This window comes from Sycon ciliatum, chromosome 1 (genome assembly GCF_964019385.1).
Source record: "Sycon ciliatum chromosome 1, ocSycCili1.1, whole genome shotgun sequence".
Taxonomy (NCBI): domain Eukaryota; kingdom Metazoa; phylum Porifera; class Calcarea; order Leucosolenida; family Sycettidae; genus Sycon; species Sycon ciliatum.
In genome coordinates, this window is record NC_088643.1 from 37,327,119 (window position 1) to 37,338,516 (window position 11,398).

The window sequence follows — 11,398 nt, forward strand, 5'->3', positions numbered from 1 at the left end:
ACCCCGCCGAAATATCAGTAAGCTGTCTGGAAAGGCAATGATTATAGTTCCGGGTATGTCCGTCTGGACACTGGATGTTGCAACGGTGCATGTAGCCAGTTGTATGGCTTGTGGGTGGAGAGCGTAGATCTAGTGCACACCATACGTAGACATATCATGTGGATCTACACGTAGATCTACGTCCATTGTCCATTGTGAGATAGTCATCGAGACAAAAGAGTATGGCTGTATATGGCTGCACATCACTACATGTACATGACAAATACTACAATGACGTCATGTATGCACATGCACCATGTCCCAGTACAGTGCAGTGTCTGGCATGCAGTGGCGCGTGCACTCTTGTCCGGTGAGGAGATCCGCTGGATTAGTTTTCCACTCGAGGGCACAGTTCGAGTACAGACTCAGTACAGTCAGTGCGTGGTTGCGGCTTCTTGCACTCTGAAAGCCCCCTACCGCTACCGCTACTACTAGTAACTCGGAGTAGAGTATTTTCTTTTTTTCCTGGATTCCACAGCTTTGGGAAACATGGCAGAATGCTGCACGGTGAGTTCAAGAAAACAGGTGAAGACTTGCGACGGTTTTTTCGTCTAAGCTGGGTGAGTTGATTCTGCTTGCTGCCCATGCTGCTGTCTTTAGCCTCGTCCGGTTGTAGTGGGAAGCCTGACCGCACTGCCTGCAGCAATGGATAACATGTCGGAAAAGAAGTCGCGCGTTTCTAAGATACTCGCCAGATCCAGTAGTCAGTTGAGTTTGGCAGGAAAGCAAGCGAAGAGAGCGTCCAGAGTGTTTGATGCGGGCAGCGAGCAGCTGCCACCGTCAGAGTTCGATTTTGAAGCTGTTGGCCCGCGTTTAGACGGTAAGACCATGCAGTGCCAGTAGGGAGACTAGCGCTGAAGCCGGTCTTGGACTGTGACTTCAGTCCGGTATTGTTCTGCGAATACTAGCTGGGCCAATGCACATGATACATGTATGCCTTCATGGTCGCTATCTTCATCACGGGCCACGGTGAACCGTTCTTTCACTGTGTATCTTTAGTTCCAACTACAATGCTGAGCACATACACGAAATTAATAGATCCCCCGATAGGCGTTAGCCTTTGGGTAGCCCTGAAATAAACTGGAAGAACGATAGTTCACCCCCCCCCCCCCCCCCCACAATGGATTGGTATTTTTTGCTGATGTTGATCATCGTAGATCAGCACCAGCTGTAATGCTCTGTGAAACATGACGTGCATGGAGATCTACTGTATCTGCATGTGTACTTAGTCCAAAGTTAGTTCAATGAAAAGCAGCAGTGCTGGAGAAATAGCTGTCTAAATCAATGCTGTCAAGTTCACAATCACGTACATGTACATGCCAACCGTCCAGGGTTTCCCAGGACAGTCCAGGGAATAGGGTGTTTGTCCCGGGGTCCAGGGATGTCCTGCCAAAGTCCAAGGATTGAGATGGAACTTTTGAAATCGAAGTTCTCCTTTTTTTAAAGACACTTTTTCAGTGTTTCCTCGAATGAACTAGTAGATACGTTGTAAGTACACGCGGCACATAGTAGATACAAAACATCATGTGGAACTGCAACGGATCGCCGGTATACCGGTAGTCAACAGAAAGTTTACTTGTGCAGTTGCAGCTCAATGCAATGACATCCCTTTTGCTTGAGCAGCACGGTCATGAAAAATACGTCTGCCAATGATGGATGCTGGATGCTGGATGATGGATGCGCTAAAAAAATTGGTGTCCAGGGAAAACGGTCAAAATCAAGGGAATTCAGCCTCGTCGAGTCGTTGTCCAGGGAACTGAAGCCTCCAGGTTGGCATGTATGCAATCATTACAGGGAATAATCTATTTTTAATTTTTGCACGCAAAATCAAACTTAAATAGCAATTCAAAAACGTTGCGTAGCAATTTTCTTCAACACTTGACAACATTGTCATTCTGAAGAGCTGATCAGAGTGCAAGCTCAGACCACAAGTACACTGTAACACCTTAGTTGCAAACCTAACCTGATGCCTACTGCAGCATAGCTCGGCACTTTCGAAGTTATGTGCATCTATTTCATCCCTTAGAGACACACCTGTAGATCATCGAGTACAGTGTAAAATCAGCATGTTATCGCAGTTTTCTGCGACACATATCTGAAGTTGCTTCGCACCTCTGAAGAATTGCATAGCAAACTGCGCTGCGATACTGGTTTTAAAATTATTCCCTGCATGATTGCAGGCAAGCATGGTGAGATGGTCTTTGACAACTAGTGTGGCTACCGTAATGTCGTGTATTCATTAAAGCCGGACTAATTCCTGCAGAAGCTGGTGTCAGGGCTAGGCTTCTATTCACAACAGGCTTCTATTCAAACCAGATATTTCTATGTGTGTCAATACTAAAACCTGAAGTAGAGCATCACAGCCTGTTCAATACAGTTTGGAAAAATTGCCACTCATCCCTGAGCCGCAAGTTGAGTGGGCTGATGAAGGTTGTGCCCAGAGAGTAAAACTCATATCATTACAATAAGCCTGATGCACAGTCTACAGAGGTATGGCATCCTGTAGAATTCCGTGTACCCGGTAAGGTGTTCAATGTACTGTAGGACCCTATTGTGTTTCTGCTATTTCCACTACGAACCGTGCCCTGAAGGCATTTCATGCGACTTTTCTTCTTCTTCTTCTTCTTCTTCTTCTTCTTCTTCTTCTTCTTCTTCTTCTTCTTCTTCTTCTTCTTCTTCTTCTTCTTCTTCTTCTTCTTCTTCTTCTTCTTCTTCTTCTTCTTCTTCTTCTTCTTCTTCTTCTTCTTCTTCTTCTTCTTCTTCTTCTTCTTCTTCTTCTTCTTCTTCTTCTTCTTCTTCTTCTTCTTCTTCTTCTTCTTCTTCTTCTTCTTCTTCTTCTTCTTCTTCTTCTTCTTCTTCTTCTTCTTCTTCTTCTTCTTCTTCTTCTTCTTCTTCTTCTTCTTCTTCTTCTTCTTCTTCTTCGTAAGATCAAGCTGGTCATTTGCTGGAAGCTGGAAAGCCGATCATCGTCCATTCATAATTGTGCTTTTAAACTGGTCAAACACGCATATAGCGCACAATGAACACCCAACCGGCCATGCACATTCCTATGGGATTCCGTATATCTGTAGAATGTGCGTAAGGCTTACATTGCCCCTACATACTGCATGCTCGGCGAACACTATTTCAAATATGAGTTATGAATTCCATTTCCATTTTGATGGTTATGATGATGTTGCCCCTATGCAGGTGAATGCCCAGTGCACAATGTCAGAATCTTTTTCACGTAAGTTTTGGGTTTACACGACTCTACAATATTTTGCACCAGCTTGCAATGCGGTTGAAGACTCCACTGCAGCTGTACTTGTTGATTAATATGGCGGTAAACACACGACACCAATGGGTTGGAGAAATGCTGTCAGCCTGGTGTTGTTTGTTGGTGATTCGTACTCATACTGCACTGACTGTGCTGATCAACTTGATGAAATCCGATTTCACGAGTCCAGTATGTGCCGGGCACTGTTCAGCCCTAGACCTGCGAATGCTGGGATGTGAACTGGTGCAGGCGCAAACATGACTGACGTGATTGGATTTCATTGGGGGAAGCAGTGTATGTGTATTTGTACATTGCTGATGCATCTCAGCTGCAATCAGTCATAGTATAGTATACTGTATAGTAGTAGTAGTAGTAGAGTATTTATTCATATTTCTCTAGGGCAGTCCCCACAGACCTATGCTCTCCTTACGGGGTACCCTAGCCAATCTAGGATTGCGATACGAAATTGACTTGGTCAAGTAGCAAGGCGGACGATGCCGGAACTGAGTTCCAGCGACGGTCAGCGGCTAAATAAGAAAGAGAGGAATAACAGTCCTGTCAGTGTAACTTGTCCTTTGCGTCATTCTGGATGTTGACGTCATTATTATAGCACTTCGACAAAATACAACAACAAAGAATAACTAATATCAGGCGTTGTGCCGATGCTGTGCAATTGTGTAGGATTTCAACCACACTACGACTCACCTGAAATGACGTGAATGACTTTCGATTAATTTGGCTTTCCTGAAATCCAAGAAATCGGTCTCTGGTTTACGTCACAGTGATCATGATCAGCAAGGAAGAACTAATATCACGCGTTGAGCCGATGCTGTGCAATTGCGTAGGACAGGATTTCAACCACACTACGACTCACCTGAAATGACGTGAATGATTAATTTCGCTTTCCTGAAAAAGGCTGAAATCCGAGTGAGCCACACACTCAGTCTCTGGTTTACGTCACAGTCTGATCATGATCAGCCATGCTACATGCTACATGCATGGAAGAACACATAAATAAGGATTGGGTTACCAGTCTGAGTTTATGCTCATGACAATCTTCAGGCAAGTGAGGTTGCGAAACCAGAGGCATATATGTAGCTCTTTGCCAAAGGCATTGTGTCAAAGGCATTGGCTGGGTACAGAGACTTGGACCAGTGAGTGTTGGCGATGAGTGTCTACATGCTTTGTGCACTGCAGGGATGAAACATATCGAACAGTGCGTTTCACGGAGGACTGGCTGTGTGGACATATCCTCAACCATCTCTGGCGCAAACTGGACAAACTGCCTGGAGACCGGCAAGACTATGTGCTCTATGTCATGTACAATAGGGAAGGTTAGTAGGGGAATCCCCTCCCCCCCCCCCCTCTCCCCACCTGATGGATAGTGTAGGTTTGCTGATGTTGTGGGTATATTTATAGTTTCAATGATTCTAGTTTCTACTATTGTTCACGGTGTCATCGGTACAGTTATGTGCTCTTGATTGTGCATGACTCTGTTTGTACTGTATAAGTACAAAGTTTCGTTTGGAATTAATTTTCACTATATTCGTTAGGGGGCACAACATAACTAAAGTTTAACTAAGGTTTGCACCAAACTAAAGTTTTTTTTCTGAACGTTCGGGGTGACAGACCTTGAACAAAAATGAAATTTAGTACATAACGAACCTGCTGGTGGAGTGATCTAATGAAAGATTTCGTAAACGAATAGTTGTGCTTATACGTATGTGAATGTATTCTAAGTCGCGAGCAAAATCTGGCACACACATTCTCCAGTTTGCTATACCCATTGTCTAGTTGTCTGTTGGCTCCTGCCACAGTTTCTTTTCCTTCCTTCCTTTTCTGCCTCTCTCTCCCTCTCTCTCTCTCTCTCTCTCTCTCTCTCTCTCTCTCTCTCTCTCTCTCTCTCTCTCTCTCCCCTTTTAAAATTTTGATAATTATGAGAAAGTTTAGCAATGCACACTCACCATTGTCCCCCGGTGTCTTCATTTCCCCTGAATGCACATGACCTGCTTAATGTTCAGGTGCACGGTTTATCAGCGACACTGAATCATCAGCAGCATTGCTGGGCAATTACATTGAACATGTGGCTAAAGTCTATATTCGCAACAGGAAAGACACTGTTCAGCCGAAACGACGTGAGTTATCATTGGAAGCTGCTGTGCGTCAAATGCATGCATGTTCTAAACTGCATTGACCATTGACTAAGTAGACAGTGAAACCTGTGTGAGGTGACACTCAAAGGACTGGAAAAAGTGGTCGCTTTGGTCAGGTGGTCTTCTTATCCAGGTTCAGTGGGTCACTTCACCATATCCACTTTTAAATTATACGTGTGATGTATCATTTTGATCAGTGTATCACACTGCACACAGTCACACCTATGCTACTCTAGCACGACTCATGTACCTGGGGTCCTCAGCCCTGTCAAGTGTCGTGCATGCACCATGTACATCTACACTTCCTGCGCTGATGTGTAGATCTACCATGCACGGTGCACAGTGCAATGCATACGTCATCAAAGTTTACATGTACTAGCCTGGTGCAACGAGGTCGCGGGTGGGTGGTTGTCGGTCACGTTGAGCGAGTGGTCGCCTTACTCGAGCTGTTTTGAATGTGAATGCGTCCGTGACAAGGAAAACGGGTCATCATGGTCGAGTGGTCATCACATCCGCGTGGTCGCCATTATGTTTTACTTTACGTCATAAAGCATTGACCTCTGAAAACATGTGAGGTAGCAGGGCCGTAGCACCGGGATTTCAGGTAGTCCAGCCCAATGGGATACTACATGTAGACTGGGAATGAACAGTATTGACGAAAACCCGTTTTGTACGAGGGCAACCTTTTGAAATATGGTCCAGCCATGGCCAGACTTGCCGGAATGGGTGCAAGGGTCTTGCACATCAAAGACCACGGAATACATGTCACACGACATTTGACACTGGATACATGCGACACAGCATGACTTAGCTACTGGTGACATGTGACACAGCATTGACCATGGACAACCATGCATTGCCAGCATTCTCAGTCCAGCAGCTGCTCTTCACTAGGTAATTATGTTTGGTACATGTAGCAATATGATATTATGAATAACTATTCCCTTCTGCCCCTTGGCCTTCTTTATGATCTGTACGTAGACTCAACAGAGAACAAAGGAGTGAAGCAAATGTCAGTAACGAGCTCGATCCGCGCAAAGAAGGTTGCACCAAATCCATTCGCAGCCGCCATGGGTAAGAAGAAGTGGCATGTAATTGCAATAAATCCTGAGGCTACTACATTTACTATAGTTATGTTGTCTTGACCTTCACTTTCCCTAAAACGGAGTATTATAAACAGTATTTAGTGGCTCAAAAGCCAATAAGTACTGTTTATAAAGTACCACTAAGGCCAATAAATACCGTTTATAGAATATTCCTTTTTAGGGAAAAGTGCAGTGCTGCGTGGAAAAATACGGTGGTACTGTATTTATTGAGTCAAAGAAAAATTATTTGAACTTGATACTGTTGACGGTGTGGTCACTAATGAGTGTGGGTACTTATCAAAGGTCAATGTATGTGACGATAACGCACCGCAACAATCTGAATACATGCACTCATGCTGTTGCCGGTCTTGATGCGTTGCAAAGAAGATGTTCTGCACTTTATTCACACACACACGCATGCACCCACGCACGCACACACACACACACACACACACACACACACACACACACACACACACACACATCATACCTCACATGAAATATGTGCACTGGAAATTCTTCTTGCCAAATGCAGCAGCTGTCTGCTGGTCTGCTGCTAAATATGGGCAATACATATCATGCACATCTGTATGAATTTTCTTTGCATGTGTCACATGTGTTGAGATCCTCTCCAGCATATGGAAATTCTACCCCGGAAAGGGACAAAATACCCAAGTCACTGATTCCCCAACCCAGAGACACGTGTTCTTGCGTGATTTCTCCAGGTTCCTCGTGGAAGAGAATACGAGTAGATAGTCACAGTACAGTCCTACCTCGTTTATCCGGGCACTGAGTCCGGGACTGGGCATTGCCAACACGTTGATCCGGGCACTGAGTCCGGGACTGGGCATTACCAACACTTTTATCCGGGCACTGAGTCCGGGACTGGGCATTGCCAACACTTTTATCCGGGCACTGAGTCCGGGACTGGGCATTGCCAACACGTTTATCCGGGCACTGAGTCCGGGACTGGGCATTACCAACACGTTTATCCGGGCACTGAGTCCGGGACTGGGCATTGCCAACACGTTTATCCGGGCACTGAGTCCGGGACTGGGCATTGCCAACACGTTTATCCGGGCACTGAGTCCGGGACTGGGCATTGCCAACACGTTGATCCGGGCACTGAGTCCGGGACTGGGCATTACCAACACTTTTATCCGGGCACTGAGTCCGGGACTGGGCATTGCCAACACTTTTATCCGGGCACTGAGTCCGGGACTGGGCATTGCCAACACGTTTATCCGGGCACTGAGTCCGGGACTGGGCATTGCCAACACGTTTATCCGGGCACTGAGTCCGGGACTGGGCATTGCCAACACGTTTATCCGGGCACTGAGTCCGGGACTGGGCATTGCCAACACGTTTATCCGGGCACTGAGTCCGGGACTGGGCATTGCCAACACGTTTATCCGGGCACTGAGTCCGGGACTGGGCATTGCCAACACGTTTATCCGGGCACTGAGTCCGGGACTGGGCATTGCCAACACGTTTATCCGGGCACTGAGTCCGGGACTGGGCATTGCCAACACGTTTATCCGGGCACTGAGTCCGGGACTGGGCATTGCCAACACTTTGATCCGGGCACTGAGTCCGGGACTGGGCATTGCCAACACTTTGAAATATCCCCAACTCTGAATCACAATTATACGTTTTGATGGGGGAAAGGCCAGAGATATGGCATGTGATGTCACTATTTCCACTAAAAGTAACATTTCCACTAAAACTCACCCAAAGGATGCCCGGCAAACCGAAATGCCCGTAAATACGTTGTCCGGATAACAAAGGTATGAGTGTATTGGATACGATCCAAACCGTTGAACACACACACACACACACACATACACACACACACACACACACACATGCACACACACACACACACACATATACACACACACACACACATACACACATACACACCCGTGCACATACACGCACACACACATACACACACGTGCACATACAAACACGCACATACACAGACACACTCGGACACATAAACATGCACACACATGCTTGACCAACAGCAATGCACACTCACCATTGTCCACCGGTGTCTTCATTTCCATAGTCCATAGTGATGATTGTAACATATCCACGTGCACACTTCATCATTGTTTTGGCGAGGACTGAGTCCCAGGTCAGTTTAGCCCAATGCAGCAGTACATGCATGACGGTGGATGGCATATTGATGTAGTCATCAACACATTGAAAGGTAAACAAATACCAACTTCTCTACTATGATCTCAAGGGCTCAAGGATTTATTATATCTCACTCACATAATTATATCTCTGCCATGACAGGTGGCCATACACTACCTGACATGCAAGAAGCAGCACCTCGCACAAACAAGGTTGCTGCCAGTTTCAGTCAAGCTTGGGAACGGGGCACAGAACTGGAGAAAGAGCAGAAGGTGAGTTGGGTCACTTGCATTAACTCTCCGCATGTCCAGTATTCCATTTTATTTATACTCATGTATATCTGTGCGTGGCTTGTTTTAGTACCGTAAAGTACTGTTGATCCGCCCCCTCTCTAATTGCCGCCCCCTGTCGATGTTCTACTTGTGAAGCGACTTTGGCGGATACAACGAAATACGATGTTGAACCGACGCATGCACTGCTGTACACAATACTTGCCAATCCAGGATGAAAATGTGCACATTTCAGCACATCGAGTCTGATCCTCCACGTCGTTGTACATCGTACTGCACTTGACAGCCTTGATCTAATTCCCGCCCCCTGCCAAAAACTCAGCTGGGAAGCGACATGGCGTGGGTGCGGATCAACGGTATTTTACGGTACTGAGTAACTCCCAAAATACATGGCGGCATACTTCCAGAGGTATTATACATACTCACATGAGGTGTCCACTGTCCACCCTGTCTACTTTGAAGTATGCATGTCGCCACTCACCCTCCATTCCACTTTCTGCTGCTTGCAGGAAGCACGGAGAATGCCATCACACGCACTCGGTGTGATTGATGAGAGTCGATGTCACAGTGCCAGTAGCATCGAGAGCAGAAGCCGCCTTGGCAGTACCAACGGGAGCCGAGGCTGCCGCAGCGGCAGTACTAACAGCAGTAGCAGCATTGGCCGCAGCCGTGATCCGCAGTCGCAGGCAGAAGACATCACACCGTACTCTCAAAGACAGTCTTTCCCGCGGCAACGCAATGAACAGTCCCCTGCGCTTCTGCGGACACCGCACGGTCCAGAACATTCATACATTGAACCACTGGTGGAAAGAGAATCAGCAGCAACCATGCCTGCTCAGGGATTTTGTCCACGACCACTGAAGAGCCAATGTGCTGCTGCTAGTGACAGATCCAGTGCTGCTACAATGGACAGTGGCATCAGCTTGACAGACCAGTACCGCGGTTCAATGTGCTCTGCCGCTTCATCACAGTACCGCGGTTCAATGAGCTCTGGCACTTTATCACTGCGCTCCACCACTCCCTCGCCAAACAGCAGCCTAGGCAGCAGCAGCGGCAGCTTTGTGAGGTCTTCCCTGAACGGCAGCACCACTTTCAAAGATTCAATCTCCAGCATATCCAGTAATGACTCAAGCAGTCGCCCGCCACTCAGGGATGCTTGGGCGAATCCGCTTGCACAGGTGGATGGCACCAAGCACACAATGGACAACAGTGCCGAAGTTGACAGTATCAGAAGCAGAGCGGGTCCACAGCCACCCAAACCGCCACCATTGCCACCATTTATGCTCAAGTCAGTACGTGATAGTGGAAAACACCTGTTGCCCAGTCAACATAGAGAACAGGAGGAACAGCAGCAGCAGCAGCAGCAGCAGCAGTACAAACAAGCGGCAGGTGGTATTGAATATCGTCCACCACTGACACCATCACCGTTGCCTCCAACACCCAACACACTGACACTGAATTTAGCTGAATGCAGTATCAATGGTACGCTGGAGATGCTGACAATGAGCCCTGGGCGGTCAGCTTCACTGACCACGCCATCACCACCACCTGCACCTTATTCACTAAGCCTGGCCAATGTGATGGTACCGGCTAACATTGCTGAAGCACCTGAAGACGACCTATCTCACCTACCGCCTCCACCGGACTTTCTTATGCAGTAGCTGCTACAATAGTACAATGTGTACTTCAAAAGTACACACTATGACAACCAGCTGTGTGTTACCTGTATGAATGTTTGCGATTTATCTCGTAAGGGGTACCAAGTAGCAAACTTCCAATTTCGCAAGCCTCAACTGATTCTTTCTAGTACCAGGTATGCTGCGCTGTGCAGAACTTTAATCACAACAATAATACACCGACGCAAACTAGTATCAATTCTAAAATGTAAGCATCTCTTGTCACAGACATTACACGGTTTGCGGTATCTACATGCATGCTCACTCTGCATGTAAGCTTATCTCCGGTATATTCCAGGCCCATGCAGTGATGGTGCATACATACTGTGAGACCACATCCCCCCCCCCCCCCCCTAATTTTCATTGTTAACGAGGTGAACAGTTGACAAATTCTGGTGATTTGTCGCAATCGTGTGCAAGATAAACCGACTTGCACGCCAACCGTAGCACATTTGTATTACCCTTCCAGTTTTCTTTTCACCCACTAAGGTGTTCTCCTGTTTTTTTATCATGCTGCACTGCATTGCAATTACTTGAGTGACAATCTAGGAATGGCTAGTTGTGTTCAGCCAATTGGAGTTGATATTCCAATACATCTGGTATAAACGTAGAGCTGAAAGAGTGCACTCTTTGGGCGAGCTACCAGACAGACAGACATACACAACGAAACGCACTAGCATGCGCGCACACCCACGCACTAACATGTCGTATTGTAGTTTCATAACAGCTAGATCGAAGAGACCATGCATAGCAC

The 11,398-nt window shown here is 46.8% G+C and overlaps 1 protein-coding gene across 2 annotated transcripts; it reads left to right on the forward strand.

Annotated features, from left to right (window-relative positions):
- The first annotated feature begins 428 nt into the window (after window positions 1-428).
- LOC135824277 (uncharacterized) lies at window positions 429-10,988 on the forward strand. Of its 2 annotated transcripts, none has more exons than XM_065337012.1 (8): window positions 429-546; window positions 640-859; window positions 3,223-3,265; window positions 4,493-4,629; window positions 5,317-5,430; window positions 6,430-6,522; window positions 8,841-8,950; window positions 9,478-10,988. In XM_065337012.1, the coding sequence occupies exons 1-8, from the start codon at window positions 529-531 to the stop codon at window positions 10,627-10,629; spliced, it is 1,887 nt and encodes a 628-aa protein (XP_065193084.1). In that variant the 5' UTR covers window positions 429-528; the 3' UTR covers window positions 10,630-10,988. The 2 variants fall into 2 exon arrangements, with proteins under 2 accessions (XP_065193084.1, XP_065193088.1); XM_065337016.1 differs by having other exon boundaries at window positions 3,229-3,265.
- The last annotated feature ends 410 nt before the right edge of the window (window positions 10,989-11,398 follow it).